This window comes from Xiphophorus hellerii, chromosome 15 (assembly GCF_003331165.1).
Source record: "Xiphophorus hellerii strain 12219 chromosome 15, Xiphophorus_hellerii-4.1, whole genome shotgun sequence".
Taxonomy (NCBI): Eukaryota; Metazoa; Chordata; class Actinopteri; order Cyprinodontiformes; family Poeciliidae; genus Xiphophorus; species Xiphophorus hellerii.
In genome coordinates, this window is record NC_045686.1 from 23,619,078 (window position 1) to 23,635,303 (window position 16,226).

The following is a 16,226-nucleotide window of genomic DNA, read 5'->3' on the forward strand; positions in this document are numbered from 1 at the left end:
TATTTTTATTTAGCAGGGTTACATAATGATGTTATGATCCCAGGATTTTATTTGTATATTGACTTTATCATCATGTAGATAAACCGTATCATTTGTTTTAGCTGTTTTTGGGCTCCCAGGGACCCAGCGGTGCACAGTCAGCAGAATGAGATGCCACATGTTAGTTTTATTTTTCAACAGTCCAGACAGTTTTACGTGGAGCGACTGAGAATCACCAGCGTGTAGACTGTTCCTCCAGTCTGAACTGGAGTTATTGTTGACCTTTGACACTGAGAACTTCCTGGTCAGCACCATGTTGCGGTGAATGGCCATGCAGACTGTTCTCCAGTCTGGTAGGAAGTGGCGTTGCAGGAAATGTTTGTGTCATATCTCAGCAATCTGCAAGAACGCAGAAGGTGTCTGACGGGAACGCTGAAGGGTTTTTGGAATGAAGGCTGACGGATGAAGAAGCAGACCTCAGGCTCGTCACCTGTTGGGAAAGCCACCTCAGGTTTGCCAGGAAAGATATCAGCAGGCAGATAATGCTAAAGTTCTCCTGTGGAATACTTCCTTGTTCCTTTAATAACTTTCTTATCAGGCTTCCCTTTGTTCAATTCCTCTTCCAAGAGAAATGAAACAAGCTCAGTCTTCCAAGAAACCTGAGCACTCTCTCTTTCTCTTCCTCTCTCCCTCTCTCCTGCCGGCTCCTCTCCTGGCTTTAAAGCTAAAGATGCACCAATCTGATACTGATATCTGTGTTAAATTGAACTAAAACTCTAGTTTTGGTGTCTGCGACAATGTTCCAGATCCATAGTCTGTTCAGTCTAATTCTATATTTTAATTGTTTTACATTTTATTTAGAATTTTTATTGCACTTTCTGAACCATTTCAAAGACAGTTTGTTGTAGTTTATTTTACATGTTTGACCAGAGGTAGTCGACCTGTTGGTGTTTCTTTACTATTTATTTTTCATTGGCTGAATTTATTCACTAACTGACTAAATCAGGGGCGCCGCCGGGAATCTTGGGCCCCATGACAAAAAAATTTAATTGCAGCTGCTGTTACAATTTCTTGAGTCTGTCTGACCCATCAAAAGTGTCACAATCTTTGGGCCAATACTGATACTAGCACAATATTTACTGCTCATGAATTTTACATGCAACAGTATTTTTAGATACTGAAATGTCTCTCCCCACGAGCAACAGTCAAAAGCAACGTGTTAAATATACATGAAGCAATCCAGACTTCTCAAAAAATGCTGTGTAGTTGCATTTTATTCAAGCTGCAGTATATAACTTTAATAAAAAAATATGTTTTTTCCATATTTGTTAAAGCTTACCAGCTTTAACATGTTGTGACAGTTTGAGACAGATAATCTGTGAAAAGATCAACCTCCTCCACCTGCTCCCTGAACTACTATTACTGGTTAAAGTAATGCAACGTTCTGGCCAAAAACAACCAATCAGAACCAGGAGGAGGGTCTTAGCGCTGTCAATCAACCTCACTCACTCACTACTAAATGTGCTAATGGTGAAGAAGCAACTTGTCGTTATTACTAGCTACAGCATAGCACAGAGCAAGGGGAGGGAGGGAGCAGCCACATGAGCTTGTGATTGACAGCAATAAAACTCTCCTGCCTCTGATTGGTTGTTTCTAGATGGTACTGAAAGAAGGCAGAGGAAATAGATTTTTCACAGATTATTTCTACACCATACTGTCACAACATAATGATAGTTTTAACAAATATGAAAAGAATTTGTTTAAATAAAAGTTACATACTTCAGCTTTAATTTCACTTAGGAGAGAACGGGTCAGGAGGGACTAGAGCTGCTGCTGACTGACTGACTCATCTGTTGATAAGTGGTAAAAAAATACAGGAACAAGTTCAATGCATGAATATGTTGGTCATTTCTTCCTTTCTTTTCTTTCCTAGTGAAATGGAGGCAAACAGTAGTCTGTAGCTAAGCTAACTATGCTAAATGGTTGATAATCTCTCACAGTCTATCCACCTCTCAGAGAAAAACTGGGTTATAAATTGACACCTTTACCTTTTTCTCTCTCTGTCTCTTTATTTTTTGAAAACCTGACTTTATTATTTTTCTTAGCAGCATAGTAACAGCCTCAGTCGTTCTTGTTTTCTACTGACTGCTGCTGAACAGCGTCGAGCTCCAAGCAGGAACGAACCGTTTCATGCAGATCCATGGAGGTTCAGGTCAAATGTGTGCTTTTTGGTCTGGGAGTGGGAACATTTAATTTTTACTGCTAAAAACTATTTTAGAAAACACAATATGATTAATTTTGTAATTGACAGGGCCCCAATTATTTTTTATTTCTATGAAATAAATAAATAAATAAATTGCGGAGGGCCCCCTGTTCGTCAGGGGCCCTGGGAATTGTTATAGCTTTTCCCCCTATACGGCGCCCAGGGACTAAATTCATGTTGTTTTGGTTTTACATGTTTGACCTAACTAGTGAAGCTGTTGGTGTATGTAGGTGTGCTGTACTGGTGCAGTTAGCAAATAAATTAATAATCCAGTATATTTATTGTTAAAAAAACAAACATTTTAAGTCACTTCTGCTGTTGTTTGTATGGGATCAGTATCGACCAATACTAAACCTCAGATATCGGTATCGGTATCAGAAGTGAAAAAAGTGGATCGGTTCATCTCCAACTGGGCAAAAAAGTCTTTCCTAGAAGTTCAAACTTGATCAAAGGAGTAAATGTCCTCCTGGTTCCTCCTAACCGGACCTCAGTCCCCGTCTGTCTTCTCCCACCTCGGTTCTCACCGTCCTCACCCTGCTCTTGTTTCCAGGACAACGAGGAGAGCAGACGCGACCGAAAGTCTGTCCGCCAGCGCTCGGGCTCTCGCTCGCGCTCCAGAGACAGAGAGCACAAACACGGCAAGTCCCGGCTCAAACACGGCAAGGAGAGCCGGGACAAAGGTCACAGAGAGCACAGCCGCAGCCGCTCGCCCAGGAAGTCCAAGGATAAAGACAGGAGCAGGTTCAGATGAGGGAACCGGCTGGTATTATTTTAACTCTGACCTTTGTTTAAAAATCAACTAGGAGCGAAAATGACATCAATTGTACAATTTCTAGATAAACAGTGCATAGAAAGACTCACTATGACGCGGAAATTGTCTTATCACTTCTACTTTTTTTTGTTGTTATGTTGTAACCATGACAGACTTCCTCATCGCTGTTGTTTACTTCTTCTGCATCTTCCTCTTGTGACCACCGCATTTAGAACAAAGGTCCCACCTGCTGCTGACTGCTGGGGGGGCGGGTTGTATTTTAGAAATGTCTGTATGGAAAGTTGGTGGGTGGGTTCCCTCCGCCCCCACTCTGCTGAGGGAAACCACTGGTGTCTCCCTCCACCCACCTGTCAGAACTCATGCCTCTGTCTGCAGAGTCACGCTGAATCTCAGAGCTGCGCTTCTTGGAAGTTTGACAAACTTCCATTTACAAAGATTGAACTTTAGCAAATGAATCTGAAATCAGCTGAAAATTGACATTTTAAATTTGATGCCAAGGATAATAAAATATTTTTCTAACCAGCACACTTTCCACTTGTCCTTTTTAGTTTATAATCTTTCTAACTGATGATTGAGATGATTAATCACTAGAGGTGATTTGTTTGTATTTTGTTGTGTAATTGTAAATAAGCTGAATTTGTCCCTTTTTTGACTGTAGTGCTGTGAAAACTCTTTCACACTTTAATATTTCGGCTCACCTAACAAAGATTATGTGAATGTCACTGAACACTTTGACGAGGGCAGTCTCAGTACTGTGGTAACCATGGAACCCAGACTGAAACCAGACATTAAAGCAGTTAGTCATCTATAAGTAGCCGCTAACTGTAGCGGCTGAATGTTGGCCTGGAACTCTATAGCAGTGATTTATCCACATTGTTCTTTTATCAGTGGTATAATAAAAGCCTGGAGGAAAACACCTGATGAGAGCGATGAGTTCACCAAACAATATGGTGAATCACTGTTTAGTCATTATTGTTTTCAACAAGGGCCGGTTTGGTTTGAATAACTTTGTATCTTCAATAAGTAAAATTATTTGTATTTTCCCAGACCAACATTAACCTGTGGAAGAACTACAGTGCTGGTTCTGTTGGACTTTAGTCCTTTCAGTAAAATGTCAACAGTACTGAATGCTGCGCTGACTCTCTGGTCCAATACTCAGCTGGCTGTAATCTGTTATAAAGAACAGGATGACTGTCTGTCAACAGGTAGCTTCTCCTCAGAGCAGACAGGAGTCACATGTGGGGTTCCCCAAGGTTCAATCCTAGGGCCCCAGCCTCCTAATTAATATCTACAGGCTTCCACTGGCTCAGATTATAACAGGAAATAAGATTAGTTACCATAACTACACAGATGATACACAGCTCTAAATTCCAATGTCACCTGGTGACTCTGAACCCATCCAATCACTGAACAGATGCTGTAACATTGATTTTAAACTCACTCTTACATGTATGTCTTGTAAAAATAAACATATTTCATCACATCTTACTGCTGCTGATGCGAGGAGCGGCCATATTGAAATGCAAAATTAACCTTGCAAGTCCTAACTGGAGGTAGTCGGAGTTGCTCCCCATTTCAAAGTGGGAAATCGGACTTTGGATGGCTTTCCAGTTCATTTTTCTGACCTTGAAGTCAGAATTTCCCAGTTCCAAGAAAACTGGAAAGCAGGACTACTCCCAGATCTGAACCTCTACAGGCTGAGAACCTGAACAGGTGGAGAAACAGAAGCCAACAAACTGATCAAGGTAAGAATGGCTCTTCATCAGTCAGGGTTTAACCAGCAACTGGAATCCAGCTGGAGTCTTTAAATGTTGACTGTTTAGATAAATACGATTGGCTGATAAAAACCTTTCAACTATATGAAATTATTTTGTCTTTGGTATCCTAAAAAGTAGAAGACTCCACATATCTGTTTACTTCCTTATATTTCATCCTTAAACGTAGAAGCTGTAAGAAAACAGTTTTAACCAGCAGGATTTGGATCTTTGCCCTTAAACTACCTCTATTATCTGCCAGTTGTCAGAGTTGAACTTGCCTCTCCTGTTTGGTTTGAATCTTTCTCAGAAGTCACCACACAGTGTTTTCAGTTTCCCTAAATTAAGATCCAGTCCTGTAGGCGGAGAGGAGTAGTGGAAACAGATCTGCAGGGGAGAACCAAAATAAGCTGCGCTGAGGGTTAACCTAGAAAAGCGAAAGGTTCTGGTACCGAGCAGAGTGGAAAAAAAGGGTTGCACTGTTTTACACCCCCAGGTGGAACCACTACCAGAGTCATCCCCGGCTGCCTACGCTGCCTGCAGGCTGCAGGCTGCATGCAGAATGTCTGCACGGTTTATTTTTATATCTGAAACTTCTGCAAAGATCCAAATATGCACACACACATATCGGGCCTCCTTGTACACATGTAAAACGAGCAGGATCAGAATCTGAATATTCAGGACTGAACTAACCCTTCAGTCACATTTATGTGTAAAGATTTGTTCTGACATCTTTCATCTTACTGCTGTATTTTTATGAGGGAGGAAGAATGGAGACAAAGTGTTCCTGTTTCTGAGTGATAAGATGTCAGTTAATCCAGATTCCTCATATAAGCGAGGTTACATACATTTAAGTTATTCATTAACCCACCAGAGGAAGATAAGATGAACTTTTCTTCTCTTCCTCTGGAAATGATTTGGTTCTGTTGTGGAACAACTTTATTTAAAACATCACTGAAACTCCCAGATACATTATTTAGCTTTGTTTTTACTACTTAAAGATAGAGAACAGACAAAATGAAATATTATTTTGTATGAATACAGATCAAGTTTAGACTTTCCACAGCTTGTCAGTTTGATTTAGATCTGGACTTTGACTAGGTCATTCTAACACATCAATATGCTTTATTCTAAACCATTTTATCGTCTGCTCTCTTTTTTGCATGCAGACTAAAAGCTCAGTTTCACTTGGGACCCAAACAGAATATCTTGTCCCTTTCACCACTTTAAAGAGGCAGTATCATGTAGAATAAACTTTTTTTTTTAACTTTACATCATGTTATAATGTTATTTCTTCATCAATAACATACCTGGAGTGTTGCTTTGATTCTTTCATGCATGTTTGAGGAATCCCTTAATCTCCATGGCAACAATTCAACTATCTAAAACGCCTGGGTGGATCTAGCTCCGCCTTTGAGACGCAGCTCCTCCTCAGAGCTGCAGTTTGCATGTTTCCACCTCACAGAGAAACCCTTCCTGTCAACTCTCCTTCAGACTAGCCAGCTGCAATTAGCAAACACCTGGTGGGCTCATAAAAGGAGCAACTTCTCAGTACAACACTGATAAAAACATTGTTAAAGGATTAATAGAGGATCCATGTTGTGATGACTTCCTGAAGGCAGAGTTTCAGAAACGTAAGAGTTTTTAAAGAGACAAGGGCCCAATTTTAAGCTGTTAAATTACAAAGCCAATATTCTTTTAAGTCATAGTTCAATTCATAGTTCAATATATATAGCATTTTTACAACAACTGAATGTAACATGGTTACTTGATTGTATAAAATCAATTATGTGGCTGGAAAATACATAATTCCGCCCCTTTAAGCATCACTTCTTGCTTTCTTTCAGCCGTCTGCTCTCTGCTCTTCTTCTCTGTCTCAGATCCAGCAGCTCCTTATGGACAACAACCACAAGATGCATCCAAGAACCAAAATCAAGAACCAAAAGTCCCTGGCTACTAAAAACCACAATATGGTAGCAGCAGCTAACAGTTAGCAGTTAAAATCAAAGCTTGACAATGTGATGATGGAAATCATTACATTTTGGCCAAGTCCAAAATAGAAATCCATAGAAAATCATTAAAAAACATTTTTGAGTATTTTTATTTGCCTGAATGAATGTGAACAGAGATTTCTAACTCCAGCATTGTGATGACTCAAGGTGAATTGCAAAACCTGAAGGCCAAGTTTAAATATGCGTCTTAAGTAAAGTATGTGCGATGAGGTAATAAAGGTGTAATGATGCAATGAATTCACTGGAATCAGTTTGTGCGATCTTGTGCCAAGAAGATCATTTTCTAATATTCTTCTGTACAGTTTGCTTATTATCAAAAGCTACTCTTAAGAGACGCTCCATCCACACTGAAGACCTGAGAGTCGATCAGCAGCAACACATTGAGCTGTGCATGTCCTCCTTGCTCCACGTGTTTCCTGTCAAATAAAAGCAGGTTTTGCCTGGAAACACACCCAGGCCACGGAGCTGCAGGCCTGAACAAAACAAGGTGGAAATCTGTGACTAAACATGTGGGGAAATCACCCTCATTACACACTCTATACACACACAGTCAATCCCTCACAACCTCAAGGTTCTCAGAGCACCGCCCCCCTCCACCTCTCTCACCACAGATGTAATATAAAACCTCTAGAAGCTGAGTTGTTGAAATATTCTGGTGGAGATGAGTTTGGGTATTTCTTTAAATGTGTAGTTTGTTACTGTGTAGTATGTTCCATATCATCTGCAACCAGTTTGAAACCTAAATGAGGTTAATCTGAAGGAGAACAGCTGAGCAGGACAGAACTCAGCCATAAAACACCCAGACACCAGCTCTGTTACTGCTTCTACAGACACAGATGTTCTTAATGTGAGACACCAGAAAATGTATTTATTCAGCCCATTAAACCTTTTACACATGCAGATTTCAGTGTATTTTAATGGGATTCTATGTGATATTATAATGCAGAATTCTACCTGCCTCCCTGGACAGATGAAGTTATGTTAAAGGGACAGTATTATGTATTTTCCAGGCACATAGTTAAATTTTAGAGCACAATCAAGTAAATATGTGAAGTAAATATGTTACCTTCTGTTGTTCTAAAAATGCTGTACATATCAAACATAACTCAAAGATATTTGACTTTGCGATTTGTCTCCTTGAAATTGGGCTACTGTCTCTTTAAAACCTCCTGATCTTTTGGACACTTCACTCATCACAGCAATACTCCTCCATAATGCTGTTTACAACCACTCTACTGAGCCGTAGTTCATAGACAGACAGCAGACTGTCTATTGTTTATCATCTAAACAATATTGCTAAAATTAGTCGACTCATGTCCCCACAAGGTTCTGTTTGCTTTTGTTTTTAGGGGACCCGATTACTGCAACACCATTTTTACTGGATTATCTAAAACTAAAAATCAATAAGACCGCTCCAGCTTCTCCAGAATGCTGCTGCTAGAGTCCTTACTAAAACAAAAAGAGATCAGCACATCAGTCCAGTTCTGCACTGGCTGCCTGTTGCTCAAAGAATAGAATTTAAAATCTCATTAATGGTTTACAAAGCACTTCATAAAAAAAAACAAGTCTACATTTGTGATCTTCTTCAACTCTGTATACCACTCAGACCTTTAAGATCATCAGAATCAAACCTACTAATTATTCTGAGTAATTATGTAAAACAAGAATAAAAACCTTTTTATTTGTAGTTGCCTATTCTTAACATTATTATTTCTATTCATTTATTATATTTACATTTTTTAAATATTTAATCTGTCTATTTTTAATCTTCTTGTTGCATGTTGTTTTTAACTTTTTTGTACAAGCTCTTTGAATTGTCTGAAAGGTGCTATATAAATAAAGTTGCCTTGCCTTGGCCTAATGACTTGACCAGGTGTTTGCTAATTGCTGCTGCCACTAGTCAGGAGGAGCCGAGTGGGGGAATAGGTTAGGTTGATCTGTGAGGCAGAGACTCGACAGCAGAAGGGGGTAAATAGGAGGGAAGCGCTTTGTGGCAGCAAATATTCAGGCATCCTGAATGGTTTCTACAAGAAACTCAAAGGTTCCTCCAACATTCATGATGTTCAATAGGTGATCTGTAAAAAGCACAGAGACAGAGACAGTTTCTCCCCAGGCTGTCTGTCTGATGAACACAATGAACACCTACAGCCACAATAGTCAAGGAAATCATTTAAACATATTTGCATTTCCACAACCCACCGTTATTTTTTATTTTCTCTACATTACATATACATGTTCATTAGTCATAGGTCACTGAATTAGAGGAGAAGTCCAGGTGAGTCTCATTTGTCAGGTTTAAAAGCACCTTTTGAAAATAATCTTCAGACAGGTATTAAACACTCTTCTTATTAAACTGTGAATGTGTGTTTATCATCATTACTCTGTCATTAGCCAGTTCATTTGAATTTCACACAGTGGTCCAGTAGATCATGCAGCTTGGGACTGATTTGTTCTTTACTCTTGAGGACCATTAATGTTGAAGTGAGATCCTGTTAGTTTGACTTGTTGCACTGTTTTCCTGCTCATTACAGATGTGTTGGCCTGCAGCCACATGACGACATGTCTGCTTCACTAAGACCCAGCAAGACAAGTAACACTGAACTCCCTCCACAGGTCTGGAGGATTTTCCGGACCAGGTCCCTCAGGAACATCTCAGAGTCATCAGTAAAGCTTGGTAACGTTACTGGTCAAAAGATATAACCTGTGAAGTAGAGGAGGAAACTCCTTTCAGCTACTAGAATTTGGGATATTGTCACAACAGGTGAAGGTTTGGATGTAGACAGTTGAGTGAACTGAGTTTTTTTTTTTTTTGGCTCAGATTTCTTTACCTGAGAGAACCAGAGAGATGCTGTCATCATGGTAGACGAGGCGCAGAAGACTGTTGTTCACATGGAGGCGAACGGCTTCCGTCCGCTAAAGGTCATGTCCCTAAGGATACAGTCAAACCAGCCGCATTAATCCGACTGTAGTTTGTATGTATAGACAGTCCGGTTCGTTTGGTGAGGTGTGAAAGTGAAATCAAACGCTAATACAGACCAAACAAGCAAACTCTGGTCTGCCTTCAAACCTCGGTCTCTGTTCAGCTGAGTGAACTCTGGCGCAGTTCGAATGCGTATGTGGACGCCAAAGAGACTGAAGACCGCTCCAAAAGCAGGAAATGGACTATAAAGCATTGCATTCTGGGTAGATACAACCAAAACAAACTCTCCTGTCTATGAGCGAGGAATGGACCTTACCAGAGGGGCCACTTTTCATTGGCTGATGCCCATTCTACGTGGTCACGTCTCACAAACACACTTAGCTTCCCGTTAGCTAAGTACAGCTTAATGGCAGAACTGATACAACTTGTACACCTTGAAGCCTGTCTGCTACACAGTCTTACGTTAACTAAACAGATCAATATGTAATGTGTCTGTATCTGACATACACTAAAGATTTTATTTTAGCAGAAAAGGCTTTGGACTAAACTGTTACTCATGTTAGCCACGTTAGCACCAAGTACAGCTAGTCAATCAACCATCGCTGTGTTCAGGGAAGCGCTGATTAATAATAGATAAATAAATATCAAGCCTGGAAACTTGATATCGTAATGGACTGAATGTTATGTTTTTAACGTAATCTTTGCTCGTCTTGCGCCCCGCAGGCGGTTGCCACGGCAACGGGTGTGCTTAAACTACAAAGAGAGAGAGAGAGTAAAAAGGTAGGAGTGGTTTTGAGTTGATCACCTGTTCAGGTTATTTTACCTTTGTTTCCCTTTGCTGTGGCTCATTACAGCCGCTGTAGTTTCTGAACGTTGGACTAATTACCTCGTTCGTTTGTGAGTTTACGTCATTCACAACAAACATCAAATAGAATCAATATATTTCATAAAATTTTAAACAAATGGCTTCTACCGCGATAATTATGTGAAATTAAATTAATTATATCCCAACTTCAGAAGATTTGCCTTTACCTTTACAGAGCTCTTTGGTTCCTCCTGTCAGTCTGTAGCTTCTCATATTGACGTCATCAAACCAAAGTTCAGATCTACCATAACTGACTGACACCTGCTGGCCTCAGGTTGGCAACCAGCTTGTGACTGAGAAACCAGTAACCTCCTCCCAGATGATGACATGAACTTGTTAGTTCCTCTGTCCATTTAGTAGCTGATATATTGTGAAAATCCGGTAGAAATGATGCACTAATGCAGTCATGTTTACATAGAAACAACGCGCTGCGAGGCTTTGTTTGTGAGACTTGCGGTCACTGTGGGTCGGTTGTGGGCGGAGCTTGGTGGAAGAATTGGCTCATTCAGACAAAAGTTAATTATTATTTTTATTATTTTATTTTATTATTTTTTATTATTATTTTTATTATTAACTATTATTGATTATCATTCAGACCAAAGTAAAATCCTACAACTGCAAAAATCTCATGCGACTCTGTTTTCGTTTACATTTTGTGAAGAAGAAAGTTGATGTCTTCTTCTGAGGTTTTCATGTCGTTTCCTTCAGAAGGTCTTGGTGCAGCGCCACCACACATTTTTTAATTAGTTTGACAATTCAGTTGTTTCAGACACAGTTCAGTGTGAAACCGAACTGCAGCAGCTGAAAATGTAACAAATATTGCAATTTTGGTCCCCAATCCAACCGGACTGCCAGGTGTGAAAAGGCCCTAAAGGGCCAAAACAACCAGGTCATCTATGCAAAACAAAGTCCCTGACGTTCCTGACCCGGACAGCCTCCTCTGCACAACCACGCTGTGTTTGGTACTGACACACCTGAAGTCCAGTGATCACTCCCTGCCTGTTTAGCTACAGTTGTTGCCAATATTACCACTAAAGTTCTTCATCAGGAATAAATGAAGGACTTTGATCCCTATTTTTATCCTCCTAAAAGGCCTTCAGTCATTTTCCGGTTTTCCTGTCAGCAAGCCAAATGTCTTGTTGATGCAAGCAGAGCAGTGAAGCATCCACTCTGACATTCAAGAGTAACTTCAGGTTTTATCAAGTCAACCTGACAGAAAGTAGATAAGTTCAAATGATCCAAAGCTCCACGGTGCAGCATAATCTGTGCACCTAAGAATCCATAACAAGTAAAGTCGTCATATAAGAAGACCAGAGTGTCAACACAGTCAGTTTTACTCCAGCGCTGTGCTGTTTTTCTGTGTGCCATGATGCACAACACACCTTTGTCTTTTTCATTGGAAATTCCCTTAACTTCCTGGTTTGAGCAGGAAAAACAAACATGGAGAAGATGAATAAAAACATCCCAGTCAGGAGGTTCACTCCAGCCGTCCTCTATACATCAGACAGCCTCCATCTTCAGCTCTTTCACCGTCATAAAGACTAAACATGAATCTATCTAACAAAATAAAATGAGCGTCCTACTGGTTGATTTTCTCCATCCAACACAGGCCTGCCTTATTAGTCAGTTCATTATTACCCAGCTTTCTGCTTGGGAGCATCAAAATGCTGTGTCACTGTGAGAAAGCATGACCGGTCGTGTTTCTTAATATCAGATTTATTGCGATGTCGTCACTCTGGCATTAGAACGCCAGCAGATTCTCTAATTATGTGACTTTTTATGTACACATGCTAAGCTGTGAGTAGGTGTGCAGGCCAGAAATAGCTCCGTGTGTCACACTGATACTGAGGAACAACAATAGAGCACGCTGAGATTTTTGAAGGCTGTAGTTCCTGGGAATAGAAGCAGTTCAGGTAAACCATCCCATTCCAACAAGTCTGTGCTGTTAGTTTATCTCTGAATGGATGCATTCCCAGTAATCTAAAAAAAAAAAAACTCACTGATTGTTTACACTGTGACTTTAAAGTGTTAAATGAAAGTCAACTCTTATCTCTTTCCTGGAATTGCTCAGCTTGCTTGAAATGCTGTGTCAGTCTATATTTAGCCCTGAGCCTGCTCAGGCAAACAGTCTGGCTGGCTCAATTAAAGTCTGACTATCGTTAGAGAGTACCTGGAAAAAACCTGGGGAAAAAACCTTGTTGGAAAAAAAAATACAAATAAAAAAATATATGATATGCTACTTTGTGCAGAATGAATCTCTTGTGCTTTTGCAACATGTCTGATAGTGAAGCTGATTCCTCTGGGAAGCTGCAGTCAGGGTCGGGTTCATGGTATTCATAACACAAAAAACTTATCTCCAAAAAATCCGACATAGAGCTGCTGTTCTTTTGAGGCCTATAACTGGAAGTTTTCTTTTCCTCTTCCTGATCGGCAAAAAACGTTTTCAGGTTTTTTTTAGCAAGGAAATTGACCAAACAATGAAGCCGTTGGGAACGGCACTGGATGTAGTAAAATAAAAAACAAGGAGAGTGAAGCGTATATAATTCACATTTAGTGTCACACAATTATACTAAAAAAATTTGCAGTATTAAAATGAGCAAACATTTATAGCTTTTCCTTCTATACACGCAAATGCATCCATAAAACAGCTCAATCCGTTCCAGTTTGTTCTCTGTGCTTCACAGCAAACTGGAACTTCAATTCTGTGATTGGGATCATCTGACAAACTGTTTACCAAAAGAACAATATTTTCATAAGGACGTTTTGTGGAGGTTTCTCCTTCGATCATCTATTCAGATTGTAGTTTTCGGTTTTCTTCCTTGTCTTAGCAGGACAGCCTGGCCTCCCTCTCCAGCCCACTGCTTAATCTCAATGTTTCTAACCCATTTTACTCTGAACTGGCCGAATGCATTAAAACCAGTAAATACATCTGTTGCCTTCCTCCTCAGTGAAGGGTTGACCGTTTTTTTTTTTTTTTTTTTTTACAGAATGAATAGCCTCAATGACTGCTATTATTTTAAACATGCCACATTCAATAATAATGTAATAACACATAATTAATAGCACAGGTGGATTTTAAATTAGTGTACCTCCTACCAATTAAACTAGCATGTAGAAATATAATGTCTTCCAAAAACATTGATTAATATATTCAGTGATGCTGGTTTTCTATTGTGTTAAAACAATTGTATGTATAGTACTGTATCTAAATCAAAAGAAAATTCTGCTTATATATTTAAACTGGACATGGCGGGCTGAGGGGGGGCGTTTATGAATGCTTTTCAAAAATCCTTTTTAAATCGTAAATGTCAGACTGATGAGGAAGCAATGAAGGCCATGAATGTACCAGAAAAAAACATTCAAAAGTAATGACAGGGTATGACTTGTCATTTTTATATTTTATCTCACTACACAACAAGACATTTTAACCCTCCAAAAATCTATATTTGTTTTTGTTTGTTATTATAGACTGGGTTTGGAGCCCCAGCCTATATGTGATCCTCTTTAGAAACCAAGACAAAAAATAAATGTTGTGACTGTACTGTAATATGTTGTATTATATCTGAATATTATTCAGATTTAACAACATAAAAAATAATTGTTAACCAGAAGACAGGCAGAAGCTATTTTACTAACCGAGAAAGACACTAGCTTTTAGCTTTGTTAGCTTCCTACTGAGCTAAGCTAGCTAGCTGCTTCAGATAAGAAACGGTTTCTTAATATTGTCTGTGTTGAAACCTTTGTGGGAACATTTTTTCTGTTGGCTCTCCTACATTGTTGCCTTCATCCTGGAACTTTACTTACCGATGCTTGCTTGGTTATTTTGCAATAGCCTGTAACAGAAGTGATAAAATGTGAATGGAATAGATTATGAATAAATAAGTCATTTCTATAAGCTGAAATGCCACAGTGCCTAATAAAATAGTGTTGCTGCTTCAGTGTTGAGTTCTTGAACAAATGTTTGACATGTTTCTTTTTCTCACCAAAACTCTGGTCAATGGGACTTATTGTCTAAATATAGTTATCTAAAGAAAGGTTCACAGTCTGTACTGTGACCTGAGTTGACATGATTTCTGATAAAGACCCTTATATAAGGCCGGCCCTGACTAAATAATAAATTCACTTGACTTTTTAGCATTTCTGTGGTAAGTTTTCACAGCTCAACAGATTTCTGAATGAATTTAAATGGACTCAATTCTATTTGTTTACATAGCACTGACTAGGCACTTAACAAGATAAACTATTCTGGTTAATATCCAGAATGTATAATCTACTTCAATCCACTTACAGACAATTTCCAATACAACTGCACCATTTCAATGGTCAATGAAACTCAACCTATGATGGCCATTGGTAAGAAAGCCCAGAAAGGCTCAGGATGGAGGAGACTTGTACAGAAACACTTGTCAACAAACACGGTTTGTATTAACAAAGAATTAGTAGCAGCAGTCGCTCAGTTAGTGGCTTCATTTAGGAGAAAACTAGCAGATAAACTCTGAGCTAATGTTACAATCTCTGAAAATCAGAGTGCATATTCTCTAGCTAGTCTCTGAAGCAACAGCTGCTTTAGAGACTTTGTCCAGGAAACTGACAATTTAAAAACAGGAAAACCAGGTCAAGTGTATCATCTGTGGAGAATGTGAAGTTATTGGAACTGATAGCGCCAGCGATGGTCACAGCCAGGCAGATGACACAGCGAAACACAGAAACAGCCCAAAATAAATATTGACTCAGTTTTTCTCTGTGCTACAGTAACATTACCTGCAACTTAATGAACCCCAGGCTTCTTCATCTTCATCATCATCATCATCATCATCATCATCATCATCATCATCATCATCCCATCTCTGTTTTCAGAGGTACATTATACTATTGACTGTTTTATACCTGGTCTGCCCAAACAGGGCGGACCAGTCACATATTGATTTAAAAATAGCTAAAAAGCCTTATTTTATTTGATTATTTTACTCGGTCTGACCGGGTTAGCACATTTCATCAACCACATCGGAACATCAATAGGTGAGTTTGACATTTTTTCCACTTTTCAAAAACATTTTCAGATTAGTCAGACTGAGACTGAGGCATGATGTGCTGCTTTTGGAGATCTTTCACCTACTTCATGTTGTCGAACAGGTTCTGTTTCGCTGATGTTTTGACTCTGTGTCTAAGAAGAGGCCATTCATGTTACTCATTGGGCCTGGCTTGGTTTGGGTAGATTTGTATGTCATTGTTTGAAAACCGCTTTTTGCTTTGAATCCGATTATCTTTGTTGGACGCTAAAATCAATCGGATGATCTGAAACATTCAACTGTGGCAAAAAAAATAAATAAATAAAATAGCCAGCGTTGGTAAAGAGGAGCCATTGGCTCTTCATGAATTTGCTTTGGTCATGAATTTCTCTGTTAGCTCTCATGAATTTCGTTGTAAACGGGACAAATTTGAATGAATGAATGAATTTGAATTGAACTGATTGCCACACTTTGGCTACCAAATCAGTTACAGTAAGCTGAAGATACCATGTTGTTTCTCTCTAATCCGTTCACAGATATGAAGGTAGAGACATTAAAAAAAACTGAAATTAGACGCCAAGATGATTTTTTTTAATCTCCTGTCAAGGAATAACCCTGGTACGCTTCCAGGAGCTGCACACATTTATCCAGC

General features: G+C 39.4%; 1 protein-coding gene across 1 annotated transcript in view; it reads left to right on the forward strand.

Annotated features, from left to right (window-relative positions):
- ppil4 (peptidylprolyl isomerase (cyclophilin)-like 4) overlaps window positions 1–3,539 on the forward strand; it is an 11,897-nt gene extending 8,358 nt beyond the window's left edge. The window contains exon 13 of the mRNA XM_032584643.1: window positions 2,793–3,539. Coding sequence (XP_032440534.1) covers window positions 2,793–2,993 — 201 coding nt within the window. The 3' untranslated portion in view covers window positions 2,994–3,539. The remainder of the gene's footprint in view (window positions 1–2,792) is intronic.
- Window positions 3,540–16,226: the final 12,687 nt, after the last annotated feature.